The sequence below is a fragment of the Capricornis sumatraensis genome, chromosome X (assembly GCF_032405125.1).
Source record: "Capricornis sumatraensis isolate serow.1 chromosome X, serow.2, whole genome shotgun sequence".
NCBI classification, from domain to species: domain Eukaryota; kingdom Metazoa; phylum Chordata; class Mammalia; order Artiodactyla; family Bovidae; genus Capricornis; species Capricornis sumatraensis.
This window is the reverse complement of record NC_091092.1, coordinates 15,153,539-15,169,025: the sequence shown is the minus strand read 5'-3', so window position 1 is coordinate 15,169,025 and position 15,487 is coordinate 15,153,539. Positions and strand designations below refer to the sequence as shown.

The 15,487-nt window shown below is 40.8% G+C and overlaps 1 protein-coding gene across 2 annotated transcripts in view; it reads right to left on the bottom strand.

Annotated features, from left to right (window-relative positions):
• The window catches only part of MID2 (midline 2), an 82,503-nt gene extending 73,147 nt beyond the window's left edge, over positions 1-9,356 (bottom strand). For both annotated transcript variants that reach the window (XM_068962707.1, XM_068962708.1), the window contains exon 1: positions 8,682-9,356. In XM_068962707.1, coding sequence (XP_068818808.1) covers positions 8,682-9,341 — 660 coding nt within the window. In that variant the 5' untranslated portion in view covers positions 9,342-9,356. The remainder of the gene's footprint in view (positions 1-8,681) is intronic.
• Positions 9,357-15,487: the final 6,131 nt, after the last annotated feature.

The following is a 15,487-nucleotide window of genomic DNA, read 5'->3' as shown; positions in this document are numbered from 1 at the left end:
CATCCTGTCTATTTACTGATGTTCCGAGCTCTTCCAAAAGCCAGTAGCCAAAATCTTAGCACACTTTTGGGGTCACATTCTGCCTTCTTTTTTTAACTGCTTGTCTTAAAATACTTACTTTGCTTTTGCTTCAGTCTGTCACTTTATGTATCAATTACATATGGCCTTTCAACAGCAGAACACACCATCTGGTCCACAAACTGAAGCCCACACCCTTATGCCTGAATTTATTCCTTCCCCAAACATTTATTTGCTGTTGTATAGACACAGGCTTTGTCCCAGAAAGAGAGGCAGGTGACATACCGGGGGTATGAGATCTGCCCTCCCTGAGGGTTTCTTGGGCACCAGCAGACTGGTCTTCAAGCCGGTGAAAAAGGTGGCCAGCCCTCCTCTTCTCAGAAGGTCCTGAAACCATCCAGCAAAGATGCACCCTCTCTGTCTCCTTAGTAGAAATTCTATACAAACGATCTACAAGCTATACACTCTTTTCTTTTTCCTCTCTTCAGGGGTGTATCCTGGTTAAGTCTCTAGCTTAAACATGTAAATTATGATTTGGACCTTCTAAAAGAAAACCTGTACTAAAAGCCTAAATCTAGTGTTTACTTTGATAATACTAACCAAAGGAACTCTACTTTCCCGGAGGCCTCACGACTCTCTTCCACTTGCATGCTTCTTTTTTGGCTCCTGCCTCTTCATACACATCCTCCCCTTTCTCCTTCATGTGTTGCCCTCCTCTGTTGTCTTCCTCCTAGACCAGGAGGGTGATTCAGGGCTTGCTCCCCAGCTCTCATCCAGCCCACTACTGCCTGCTTCTCCCTCCACGCTCAAGACCCTCAAACCTATGTCTCTGGCCCCGATCTTTCAGCCACCACAAAGGCCCGAATGTCAACTCGTTCTAGAACATTTGCCCTTTCAGTTCTGAAAGTGCTCCATGCTCAACCTCCACCAGATATTTGAACAAACTATTTTCTCTGGACTACAACACTCCTTGCCCCTAACCCCAACCTTGCCCCCCAACTGGGGGTCCAAAATGCCACCCGAAGTCGCTTTTGTTGCCCCTCCTATGTAGTCTCACACCCACCCCTACCGCCCCTCAGCACCTCCACTATCACTCACCACAGTCTTGTCACTGTGTCCTCACTTGTCTGCCTCCCCACACTAAGCTGAGCACTCCACCAGCGTTGGGGCTGTGTTGTGTTTATCACTGGAACCCCAACACCTCTTCTAGTGCTTGGCACCTAGTAGGTGCTTGGTAAATGTTTGATGAGTGAGTGAATATTAAGTGATCCACAATCAATCACATAAACTCAAATCTGAAGTCAAGTCAACCCCCAAAACCACTAGCCCCTTTCTAATTTCTCGATTTCTATGTCCAATACCACCATTCTTCAAGACATCTCCTCCTGGAAAATCACTTTTTAATTCTTTCTCTCCATCATCTATAAGCACTGTAATCGTTCTTCAAGTCCTGTCAATGCTTTCTTCAGTTTCTCTCCAATTGGCCCTCTTCTCCAACAAAATCATTTGATTCCTGCTTTTAGCTTAGTGACTTCCTTTCACCGACCTTTCCTCTGTGTCATGGCACTTACCATACTGAATTCAGACATGTCCTTATCTATCTCCCTTACTGAGCTCAAAGTTCCTCAGGGCAGGTACTGTGCCTTATTTCCCATGTCTCCAGATCGTACTGCAATGACCTAAAGACCCAGGGATCAAACACAGGTTTCTTGCTCAGACATATTCTTTACTGTCTGAGTTACCAGGGAAGCCCCATCTTGTTTATTAACTGAAGTCTCTCAGTCGTGTCCAAGACTCTTTCCAACCTCATGGACTGGCTTCCCTGGTGGCTCAGATCATAAAGCATCTGCCTACAATTCGGGAGACCCAGGTTCAATCTTTGGGTTGGGAAGATCCCCTGGAGAAGGAAATGGCAACCCACTCCAGTATTCTTGCCTGGAGAATCCCATAGACAGAGGAGCCTGGTGGGCTCCAGTCCATGGGGTCGCAAAGAGTCAGACAAGACTGAGTGACTAATACTTTCATTTTAAATAAACAAAATGCATGCTCATTAATTGATTTTTAAATGAGTGAATGAGCCCCAGAGCTAAATCCCTGGGGCTACAGTTTAAGTTCTTGTCTGATCCATCTTCAGGGGAGATAAAGAACAAGACATTACCTCATATATCAACGCTTCATGAACTTGAATGCCATTATTACATTTTCCCCTTTAAACCTCACTTCTTTGGGTTTAATAATCCTTGTTTCTTTAATCTTTCCTTGTGTATATTATATTTCTGTAATATGTTCTTTTGCCCAATAATAACAGACAGGAGTTTCATCCACCCAAGAACAATCTTGGAGTCAATGTTGTGTAAGCTGTTCTCAGACTGATGATTGTTAGCTCTTTCAGATGTTGATGAAGAGGAGACTTGGGACAAAAGAAATAAAAGAAAAACAAAGATAAGAGCACAGATTGCGCTTCCCTTGTGGCTCAGCTGGTAAAGAATCCACCCGCAATCGAAGAGACCTGGGTTTGATCCCTGGGTTGGGAAGATCCCCTGGAGAAGGGAAAGGCTACCCACTCCAGTATTCTGGCCTGGAGAATTCCATGGACTGTATAGTCCATGGGGTCGCAAAGAATTGGACACTACTGAGCGACTTTCACTCACTCACTCAAGAGCACAGATAGTTGGAATATCCACTTGCTAAACTTGCTTTCAAATCTGAGAAACAACAGAAAACATCTTCCAACACAGGGGCCTGCTACCACTGCTAATAGAGTCAGAGAATCAATATAATTATTGGAGGGAGAGAAAGGTGATTCAAATGAGTCTTAGCACACAGTTCAAGTAGAAATGAAATAAAATGCATTTTTTTACCCTCCCACACACATACAGAACATGTACAGATTTATACATATTCTAAGTAGTCAGGGGCAAGTCTTGAACAATTAACAGACTACAGATCTACAAGCAAGAATGATTTTAAGTTTGTGAGATGAAGGCTGGTTTAGCTGGAAAACCCCATGACAGATATTACAGCTCAGACAGTAAAGAATCTGCCTGCAATGCGGGAGACTGGGGTTCGATCTCTGGGTTGGCAAGATCCCCTGAAAAAGAAATGGCGACCCACTCCAGTATTCTGGCCTGGAAAATCCCATGGACAGAGGAGCCTGGTGGGATACAGTCCATAGAGCCACAAAGAGTTGGACATGATCGAGTGACTAATACTTTCATACACACACGTCTACCACCGTACCTTAGAGAGTGCAAATCTAGACACAAATGTTCTGCTCTTATGATACCAATATTTAGCTAGTGTGATTCAGTACCTAAGTGGGTGAAAGTGAGAAGCAATTCTTTCTGTTCCTTCAGCTATGGTGACCCCTGTCCTCCTAAAGATTTGTCTTATCATGAAGCTCATTTATTGGCGATCCCTTGTCTCAGGATAGGGTCTACTGAAGCCCTAATTCTCCTTAGGGTGACTACAGAAAACCTGCCCTACACTCACGACCCCTTCATACCCCAGTTATCCACAGATTAACCCCCGGAAGAGGAACACAGGCACTCTCCTCGTCACACAGAGTGACACACATTTATAGATCCACAGACACACACACAGATTGAATTCTCAGCCACCCACCCATTCAGAGATACACACACTTGTGTATAGTGACATACACAGATGTATGCAAATATGCCCTCTCTCAACCCAGTCTCTCATAAAGACATTTCTCCTTATTTCTCTGATATTTATACTGGTTCAGAAACAAACATCCATTGGTAGATAAGCTGCGAGGGTATCTGTTTTGGCAGACAGAAGTGGGTGTCAAGTGGGTGAGTAGACAACCAACTGGGAGAAGATGGTGGCTGAGTGAGAATGGGTGGGTAGATGACAGAGTGACTGAGTAGGAAGAAGGACAAGTAACCCACTATGATAAGCTTCTAGAATATCATATTTTCCAACCTTTTAACTCTCACTGTGGTTTTCTTTTGAACATTCTCCAAGTCTCCTATTTCCCTTCTCTTTGTCTGGCAATCTTTAGCTCTCTCTGTCTCAGTCTTTGTTTGTATGTGTGTGTGTGTTGAAGGGGGAGTGCAGGGGAGGAACTTTTACTTTCTATAGCAAAAATCTTACTCTAGTGCCAGGTAATATTTTATAACAACAAGATCCCTGATAGGTAAATGTAACTGCATTTAAGAATTATTTGTAGTAATGAATTTGTGGAAATGTAACAAGAAAAAGAAAATGTACTTGTTTATTCCCTTCAGGAAATTCCTCTATTCCCCCTGGTTTTCATCAGCTATATTTTTGGCAGGCTGTGGGCATGGAAATGTGAAGACATCACTCTCAAAGAGAATTATAATAATCACATCTGATTTATACAGATGTCACCTTAGGGTTAGGCAGTTAGAAAATCCAGCAGTCAAAATGGATAGGTACCTGAAATTAAGGACGTGTCACACTTTTGCTAACACTCTGGTTTTTATCATTATCAGTAGATCACAGATTTTTTCCCCTAGACTTATTAACTGTTAAAGATGGCAAGACAGCTTTACATCTTATGAGTATGGAAACAAGCTATAGATTCTGGTATACTTCCTGCAAATCCATTACAAAGATTTAATTCATTTGGATTTCTTGAGCCTATACTATGTGTGCTAGACACAAAGGAAGGCTTTGGAGAAATAAAAGACATCGTGCATGCATGCTCAGTCACTTTAGTTGTGTCCATCTCCTATGGACTGTAGCCCGCCAGGCTCTTCTGTCCTTGGGATTCTCCAGGCAAGAATGCTAGAGTGGGTTGTCATTGCGTGCTGCAAAAAGACATTGTGCCTGGCCTCAAAGAATTTATGGTATCATTGGGGTGTGTTGGAGTGGCCTTACAGGATTTCAATACAGCACTAAACAGTAGGTGGGATGCCTAAGCAGGCTAAAAAAACAGTATGAGTGAGTGTTAAGAGTCAGAAAAGAGAGTGGCATGTTTAGCAGAGAGTCAGGAGGTTTTACTGGACGGTGAAGGTAACATGCTTGAGAGTGGCAGGAGGGAAAGATAGGTGAGCAAGCATGAGAACCAAGTTGTACAGGACTTGGAATATCCAGTTGAGATCTGTCTCCAGCAGAGGGTCACCCAAATTTGACCTCTTTTATAAAGCCAACATTTATTAATGCAATATCAATTTTTCTAAGGGGAAGAACTCATGTGACAATGAAAACTCTAAAATATGAAGCATTTTTATAGAAATGCAACATATATCATAAGCTTACATATACGTGTGTGTATATATATATATATATATATATATATATATATGAAATAGTAGATGAAAAGAGAATAGAGAAAATAGTTACTCTGATAGGGCTTAAACTGTAATGACTGTCATGAAAACAATTACTCTGTCAAATCAAAGAATTAATTAAACCACTGGTGGCGTTCTGAAGGATATTTAGATAGCCTGGACAATTAGGTAAAGGTAATAAACAATACTAAGTATCCCAAATCCTCTAACCCATTTTGAGTACATGTTAAGAAGACAGGCTAGCTTCTGGTTCTTCTGACCTTTCATCTAAAATGTCATGATCTGTTTATTCTTTATTGAACAAATAAATATTTGAGACCACTAATCCTAATCAGGGAGGTTAGTGCAAAAAGAGTAGTTAGAAATGCCACCAATGAATCTCCAGAAAAGAAGTACAAATAAACACTGACCAGTAAGTAAAACCTTTTCCCTCCTCGGGTAGGACTCCTGTGCTCCTCTGAGGGCCAGGGGAGTCCACTCAAGGCCATCTACCCTGTAGCTTCTGACAGCTACCTTTCTCCTTTCTCCTTCAGGAAGAATCAAGCAGATTAAGGGGATAATCCTAAATGCTTTTCTAAATTAAAATTAACTCAAAGAAGTGAGGACATGTGACCCTAAACATCAGACTTCCTCTCTGCTTAATGTGGAGAATTAATATCCTTTTATTCTTGGCACCAAACCCAAGTGACCCCTACCCCACCCATCCCCCTCTCACACAAACAGGACTTCTCTCTCCCTCCTCAAAGTCCAAGTTGTTCCAGACAACATAACAAACCACACAGTTGGGAATGATTCATATGTTTCCACTCTCTGTCCAAAAATGAGCAAAAAAGTTTCCACTTAATTTATAATCTGAATTTTCTGCACATTTCCTAAAAATTTAAAGGGGAACAATTCAAAATGTGGTCTTTCCTAACTCTCCAAATTACTGATTAGTTACAGAGTTAAGTATCTTTTGGCAAAATACTTTTATTTTACACCTATCCCTGGAGACAAGGACTATAGCTGCATGATGCCAAATATCTAATCAATCATCCAATGTTTTCATGTTTTCGGATGTTTTCAAAAAGCTGGTGTTCTGTAGATACAGGCTTGGTCTATCCAGTCTTTTGTTATCTCAATGGTACATATGGATACAGATTTTTCTGTTTGGAATATTTCTCAAGGCCAATGCCTTATTATAGTTCCAACACCTGCAAATATTTGGCAGAGATTGTTCTCTCCTCTCCATATCCCCTGGTATTCCTGCAACCCCGCTTCCATCTCTTGCTATTAAAAAGCTGTAAGTTTATACAACATGCCTTTTCCTCAATGCTATTAACTGTTTATCTGTGACCCATGAAATGTACAGTTGCTGGAGCATAAATTTAAGTTTCAAATCACATTTCATAGGAAAAGTTTAGGTCCAAAACAAAGTGACAGCAGGCTACAATAGAAAGGATATTTAACTCAACTTAGCTCTAGAAGCTGAGTTCCAGTTCCAGTTCTGTGACTTTGACCAAATGGCTTAGCCGCACAAAGCCTCCATTTTATACCAATTTAAAACACAGGGCTTCAACTGGACCAAGTCCAAGGCCAACCATCTTAGGATTCTAAGAATTGAAGCCAATGAGATTATTGCCCTCTGCAGTCTTGATATGAATGAGAATATCAACTTGAATGAAATCAACAGATAAACATTAAACTTCATACAAATTTATAAATATTAAATGTAAATAAAAATCAAAAGGCACAAATTGGACTTCCTTGGTGGCTCAGTGGTAAAGAATCTGCCTGCCAATGCAGGGAATACGGGTTCGATCCCTGATCCAGGAAGATTCCACATGCCACGGAGCGACTAAGCCCATGTACCACTACTGAGCCTGTGCTCTAGAGCCAGGGACCTGCAATTCCGAACCCACATGCTGCAATTACTGGAGCCCTCTTGCCCTAGAGCCCATCCTATGCAACAACAGAAGCCACCACAATGAGAAGCCCACACGGTGCAACAAAGAGTAGCCCCCACTTGCTGCAACTAGAGAAAAGCTTACACAGCAAGGAAGACCTGGCACAGCCAAAACAAATTACTTTGAAAAAAAGCTAATTTCAACAAATTCCAAAAATTTAAAAAAAAAATTAAAAAGGCACAAACCACGGTCAGTGTGACTCTCAATATTGTTTTCAATAAATCACAGAATGGAAAGTGTATCCTATTCCGAGTATTACTACCCTCACCAACATCATAATTTTTACATAAGCTACAATGACTTTTCCATAGCATGGCAAGAGGGAAATCTCCACTCCCGTATCACCCTTCTTCCACGCTGTCTGGGTGTTCCTTCTAGCTTCGCTTATATATCCAGGTCCTATTTTGGGATGGTAATCTTATTATTTGTTTAAACATTTTATTTTTCCGGAATTTCTGTTAAGCAGTTTCTTAAGAGAAATTGAGCCCCATAGCAGACAGGCAATGGTAATAAAATAATTTGCTGGATCTGACATTTGTAAACATCAACGTGAGGTAGGAGTGCTCTAAAATAGACAGGCACTTAGACTTGCACAAAAATATTATATGGCACAACAACTTCAGAAAACTCTGTCCACTGAACAGGAACTTCCCAGGAAGGGACTGCAAACAAGCACTTTGGTCTGTACCCCACAAAAATGAATACTGGCACAAAATGTGATCCTGGATTAAATATTTTTTGCCTTCAGTTTAAATGTTTACTTCAGTATTTGATGCTCCCTCCTGACTTCATAGTACACCGAAGTCCCGTTTTTGTCTATTTGCTTTGTTTTTTAAGGCAGATTTAGAATTAGCCGCCTTGTTAAGGGCTTGGTAGCAATTTGTAGTGGTCAGTGCCAAAGCTTTATTTCTCTAGTGTATAACACACACAGTACTGTCCTCCAAGAAAACCTGTCACCTATGTAGATAAACACCTCCACCCACATCTACATGGAGACACACCCAACCTTCCCATTGCTATATGCACAATTATGCAAATCAGCACATATGCTAATTGTAGTATACCTACACAGGTGCTCACATACTTAAAAGAAGACATGGAAAGATCATGGCAGAGATATACAGGGTATAATATGTCATTGTCAGAGGAGAGAGGGTACTGTTTCCCTGGGCAGACTATTAGTGTAGGCCATGGGCTAAATCCCCCAGAACTGGCCAAAGGTGAATGAATGCAAGCAAGTATGTGCAAAAGATGAAACAGGCTACAGTGAGAGCTTGCAGGTTATAAGGCTATTTCTTATGAGAAGAACTTGGAGTTAATTCATTTTTGTCATATAGGAAAAGTGACCGATTTTATTAGGGAACTTGCTGACTGTATATAAAGACTATGTGTAAAGAGATAAAGTTGTGTAAAGTGTGTCTTCCAGATCCCTTACCTTGAGCTTCTCAAACCGATCATTCAGGGATGCGACCTGATGGTCTCGGTGACGCCCCACCAGTTTGCATAAGGCACAGATCAATTGGTCATCAGATACACAGTACATATTCACTTTCTCATTTTCATGGTCCAGGCAGGTGATCCCTCGAAGATGTGTGTCTGGCACTGGTTCCACCAGGCGGTGGCTGGTGAAAGGTTTCTTGTTGGGGTGTGTAGCCCGCAGGCAACGGTCACAGTAGGAGACCTCACAAGTGATGCACGTTTTCACTGCATCCCTTGGCGGGTCCTGCTCACAGAATTGGCACGCAATTCGCTCACTAGACATGGCGCTGCTGGGCCTGTAAGTCCTCTCTCGGCGGCTCTCACTTGGGGAATTGGGTCCACTGACGGAAGCCTTCTGAAAGCGGTCAATAATGTTCTGCAGAGTCACATTTCTCTTGAGGCCGTCCAGGCCCCGGTGGTTCAATGAGATAACATACCTGCACGTAGGACACTGGAAAGCAGTAATGGGTTCAATGGATTCACCGGAGCTGCAGCTCGAGACCAAGATGCGATGGGCACAGCTGAAGCAGAGGCTGTGAGCACAAGGGAGCAGAAGGGGGTCTTCAAACAACTCTAGGCAGATTGGACAGGTCAATTCAGACTCCAGTGTTTCCATCTTTAGTGAAAATAATCCTGCTGAGGCATTAAGAACCGCAGAGGCTGGGCTTTCACCTGCAAGGAACACAAAGAAGAAGTCGTTAAGCATTTCCAAAGGAAATGTGGATGTAACATAATTACACACTAACCCATGGAGGCTTTACAGGCTGGATTCCCCAGGGATGCTGGTGCACTAGGAAAGCGAGTTGGGAATTAATCAGAAAGCTATTCTCCCCCCTTGAAACCTTGTTTTTGACAAATGCCTGGGCTTATTTTCCTGCACTAATAAATAGAAGCTAGTGCCACCTCTGAATCTTGGTTTACTAACTCACATTCCTATTCACAGACCCTCTCCACTGACATCTCTTGTCCTGGACTATGATGCTTCTGAGGCCCTGCCAAATTCTCAATCTCCATTCTCCAGTAGTGTTCTCTATTTTACTTCCAAGCTGCTCCTATTTCACATCTAGTGGAAGGAAAACAAGGCCATATTTCAACCTAACTCACTGGTTCTTGAAATGATACCATTCTAAGAGGCTGCATAAAAAAAAGAAGAGCTTTCGAAAAATGTAGTTCTCAGTACAGGATAATTATTTCTTCAGATAGGTGACCTTGAATTATTTCCTATTACCACACATGGAAATTTCTATTCCATACCATTTTTAGCAAACTGAGTTACTAGAGACAAAGAGGAAAAATATTAAAGTATAAAAATTATGGAATTTTGTTGGCTTAAAGTGGGAATCCGATTTACGAAAAGAGAAAGGCATTTTTGGTTCTGAATAACTTTGTTCATCATCTCACTATTACTGGAGAGTCTCATCAGGGCTTGAAGGTTTGATTCTGCCATTGGTATTTGTTTAGATTTTGTCATCTGTCAGAGATATCTGCATAGCCCTCTCATAGGACACTTAACTATTGAGTACAATTATATGTTGTCCCCAAGTACAACAGATATATCCCTAAAAGCTATTTCTAAATCAAATGTTTTAAGTGCACTGAACTAACCAGCTATTTAATGGAAATCTATGGAAAACTGGACTGTAAAAGTGAAGAATCTTATTGTAAAACATTCTCAGTTGGTTTAGTAAGTTTAGATGTTTGCATAACCACCTTTTTAAAAAGAGATGTGTGCTATTCTTATTTTACAACTCACAAGTGCTTAAAAGTTGTTGGCTAGTATTTTGTAGCTTATAACATCTATCCACAATCACCGATAGAGATGAAAAAGTAAAACATTTAAAATGTATATATATCACAGAATTTTAGAATTGGAAGAGACTTTAGAGATGATAGATCCCAACTTTCACTCAAGGCAGGAATATTGCCTTTGGTAGTTCCATTGCTCAAATTCAACATGTCCATAAATGAACTTGATATTCTCCCCAGCCCCACAACACAAAACACCTGCTCTTCTTCCAATTTTCCCTATCTGTTGAATATCATCATCCAAGCCTAGAAACCCAGGAGTTCTCTCATTTACATGTTTATCACTCTGTTTTATTTAATACATGTATCTGTATCTCCAGCTAACTCTCCTTGCAGGCATCAACTATGTCATATTTTTATTCATAGCACAGTGCCTCACACACACTGGTTATTCAAAAATTGTTAAATGAAAGATTCCTTAAAGTAGAAGAAGTTAAAGAAGAGACCTAGTGTTTACTAAGCACCTCCTGTATTCTAAGTACCTTGTTAGGAACTTTACACACAGTATTTCATTAAATTCTATCAAGAAGGCTGTACAGAAGGTACTAATGCTATACACACATTATGGTTAGGAAACTGGGGCTCAGCGTTGTTAAGTAAATGAACCAGGAACCTACATACCCAGATCACTGGGGCAGTCTAATGCCAATGTCTGTGCTCTTTCCCCTACACCTTTAATTTAATCATCTCATCTCCTTCACTGGATAAATATCTTGACTATTTACAAGAGGGTTTCTAGACAGCATGTTTCCACTTCTATTTGAGTCTATGTCCCTGTGAGTTTCTCTGAATCTGCCTCTCACTCCTAGTCTCTTTCAGAATCTCATCTCTTCCTTCTAGGCCCATCTCCACCTCTTTCTGAATTTCTATTGTGTTCTCTTCCAGAACTGCAGGTCTGCAGTCCTCAGTCTGTGTTGGAAGCTACTTGGGAGAATGGAGTAAGGCCTCCCACCAAAATGATAGGTGGTCAAGAGCATTGCTGATAGGCCTGTCTCTGTGTTGAAACCTTTACAAAAACGACTGGTGTACCACAACTTTTCTAAATCTTAGGAACGTGTCCTATAAATTCCTGAGTGCAGAGGAAAAACCCTGAATTTTCCTGCAACCCAGAAAGTTGTTCCTGACTAAATGTGACACTTGGAATGTCACTATGAAATTAAGCTTAGGAAAGCATGCTATGGAATCAGGATTGCCTTGGATAAGGTCAAAATAGGATTTCTGACCAGGGATTTCTGAACCTTCTAGAAATGTTTAAAGAATGCTGTGTGTATATCACATATCCACTTTCATGGGGAGCAGATCATCCACAGCATTTGAATTGTTCTCAAAAGAGTCTTTGACAGGAGGGACTTCCCTGGTAGTCCAGGGGTTAAGACCCTGCACTTCTAATATAGGGGTGCGGCACAGGTTTGATCCCTGGTTGGGGAACTAAGCTCCCACCTGTGGCATGCTGCAGCCAAAAAAAAAAAAAAAGAGTCCTTGACAAAAAAGCCAAACATCAGTGCTCTAAAATAACTACATGAACTGATTGCAGGTCTATACAGAATAATATAAAATGGTTACAGTCTGTTGCTTATGGTAAGTAACTTTTTCTCTTAAACTGTTTCTACTCTGTTTAATTACAATTTGGGAGAATTGAGTATTTTTTCAACTTTTTCAAATATCTGTTCATCTCCTCTCTCATTTATGAGAGACCTTGTTCTGGTCTTTCCTAGTATTTCAGCATCCTTTCAACCTATCTCCCATTTTCCCTACCTACCTGACTACCCAAGCACCTTTCCCCTTAAAAGCCATTATGCATTTGCCATGTGTGAGGCAGTAAATAATACCCTTTAAAGGCATTATCTCATTTAATTTTCACAACAGCCCTCTAAAAGGTAGGTATTACTATTAAAACAACAAAAAAGGTAACTTGTCCAGGGTCACATTTGTTTGCAAGTAACAAGGTGGAGATTCAAACCCAGAATAAAACTGAGAGTCCAGAAATAAACTCATATATTTATGGTCAACTGACTTTTGATAAGAGTTCCAAAACCATTCAACAGGGAAACAATAATTTTTTTCAAGCAAGTGGCTTTGGGAAAACCAGTTGCCCACAAGCCAAAGGAAGAAGTTAGAGATCTACCTCACACTGTACACAAAAATTTACTCAAAATAGATCAACAATCTAAATGTAAGCACAAAAACTATAAAACTCTTGGAAGGAAACATAAGTGTAAATCTTCATGAACATAGGTTAAGCAAGGAATTCTTAAATGACACCAAATGTGCAACTGAAGAACAAAACAGATAAATTGGACCTCATCAAAATTGAAAACTTTCTATACTACAAATGACATCACCAAAAAAGTGACAACTCACAGAATGGGAAAATATTTGCAGATCAGATATGTGATACAGGTCTAGAATCTAGAAATATACAGAATGCCAAAGGATCTGAATAGACATTTCTCCAAAGAAGATATGCAAATGATCAGTCAGTATATGAAAAGGTACTCAACATCATTAGCCATTCAGTTCAGTTCAGTCGCTCATTCATGTCCGACTCTTTGCGACCCCACGAACCGCAGCACGCCAGGCCTCCCTGTCCATCACCAACTCCCAGAGTAGACCCAAACCCATGTCCATTGTGTTGGTGATACCATCCAACCATCTCATCCTCTGTCATCCCCTTCTCCTCCTGCCTTCAATCTTTCCCAGCATCAGGGTCTTTTCCAATGAGTCAGTTCATCACATCAGGTAGCCGAAGTATCGGAGCTTCAGCTTCAACATCAATCCCTCCAACGAACACCCAGAACTGATCTCCTTTAGGATGGACTGGTTGGATCTCCTTGCAGTCCAAGGGACTCTCAAGAGTCTTCTCCAACACCACAGTTCAAAAGCATCAATTCTTCGGCACTCAAGCTTTCTTCATAGTCCAACTCTCACATCCATACATGACCACTGGAAAAACCATAGCCTTGACTAGATGGACCTCTGTTGGCAAAGTAATGTCTCTGCTTTTTAATATGCTGTCTAGGCTGGTCATAACTTTCCTTCCAAGGAACAAGCATCTTTTAATTTTATGGCTGCAGTCACCATCTGCAGTGATTTTGGAGCCCAGAAAAATAAAGTCAGCCACTGTTTCCCCATCTATTTGCCATGAAGTGATGGGACCAGATGCTACGATCTTAGTTTTCTGAATGTTGAGTTTAAAGCCAACTCTTTTACTCTCTTCTTTCACTTTCATCAAGAGGCTCTTTAGTTCTTCACTTTCTGCCATAAGGGTGGTGTCATCTGCATATCTCAGGTTATTGACATTTATCCTGGCAATCTTGATTCCAGCTTGTGCTTCCTCCAGCCCAGCGTTTCTCATGATGTACTCTGCATATAAGTTAAATAAGCAGGATGACAATATACAGCCTTGATGTACTCCTTTTCCTATTTGGAACCAGTCTGTTGTTCCATGTCCAGTTCTAACTGTTGCTTCCTGACCTCTACATAGGTTTCTCAAGAGGCAGGGAAATACAAATCAAAACCACACTGAGATACCACCTCACACTCACTAGAATAGCTATATTACTTCACACACACTAAAATGGCCAGAATTTAAAAAAAAAAAAAAAAATAGCAAATGTCAGCCAGGACATGAAGAAACTGGGACCCTCATACATTGCTGGTGGGAATGTAAATTATGCAGCAAAAATAGTTTGACAGTTTCCCAAAATGCTAAATGAATTACCATACGATCCAGGAGAACTGAAGACATGCCCACCTAAAAACTTGTACACAAATGTTCATAGCAGTATTAATCACAATAATGGTGGGAACAACCCAAATGTCCCTCAAATGATGAACAGATAAACAAAAGTGGTATATCCATACAATGGAATATAATTCAGCAAGACAAGGAATGAAGTACTGATACATGTGGGGCTTCCCTTGCAGCTCAGTCAGTGAAGAACCTGCCTGCAATGCAGGAGACCACGGTTTGATTCCTGGGTTGGGAAGATCCCCTGGAGGAGGGCATGGCAACCCACTCCAGTATTCTTGCCTGGAGAATCCCATGGACAGAGGAGCCTGGTGGGCAACAGCCCATGGGGTTGCAAGAGTCAGACACGACTTAGCAACTAAACCACCACCACTGATACATGTACAACATGGATGATCTTTGAAAACATTATGCTAAGTGAAAGAAGTTAGTTAGAGAAGGTCACAGATTATATGATTCCCTTTATAGGAAATGCCCAGAACAGGCAAACTCATAAGAACAGAAAGCAAATTAGTATTTCTCAAGGGTCTGGGTGGGAGATGGAGGAAATGGAATGTGACTGTTAATGTATATGGGTTTTCCTTTGGGGATGATGAAAACGTTTAGAAATTAGTGGTGACGATTGCACAGCTTTGTGAATATACTAAAAACCACTGAATTGTACACTTCAAAGTAGTGAAACTAAGGTATGTGAATGTTATCTTAATTTTTAAAAAAGATTCAGACCCACAATCCAGAGGGTGAACCACAGTTAACCACTATTCCACACTGCCAACTGTGTAATTCAGTAGTGTTTCTAAATTCTACTAAAGTGCTTACTCCTCTCAATTGCTTTTCTAGGTTGGTGATTGCCTGTCTAGGTTTTACAGTACCTGGGATATCTCTAATGATCAATGGGTATCAGGAAATGATTAGCTCCCAATTTTTTTATTCATTTAAAAATTGTAAGATTCCTAAAAACTGTTTGACTCCTAGTCACAAAATACCTTTAAGAAATACATGAGGAAGTGGTACAACAAAAATAAATCAATGGCAGTGTTGCAACTTCAAAAAGTTTGTGAAATGCTAATCTATCCAGAATTAGAGAATATAGTAAAGATAAAGATAGGATGTAAACCTGATACAGTGTCACTGAATGACAGGTAATCACAAAGTTTTTTTTTGTGTGTGTGTTGTTGTTTTTTTTTGCCAGAAAACACAATAGT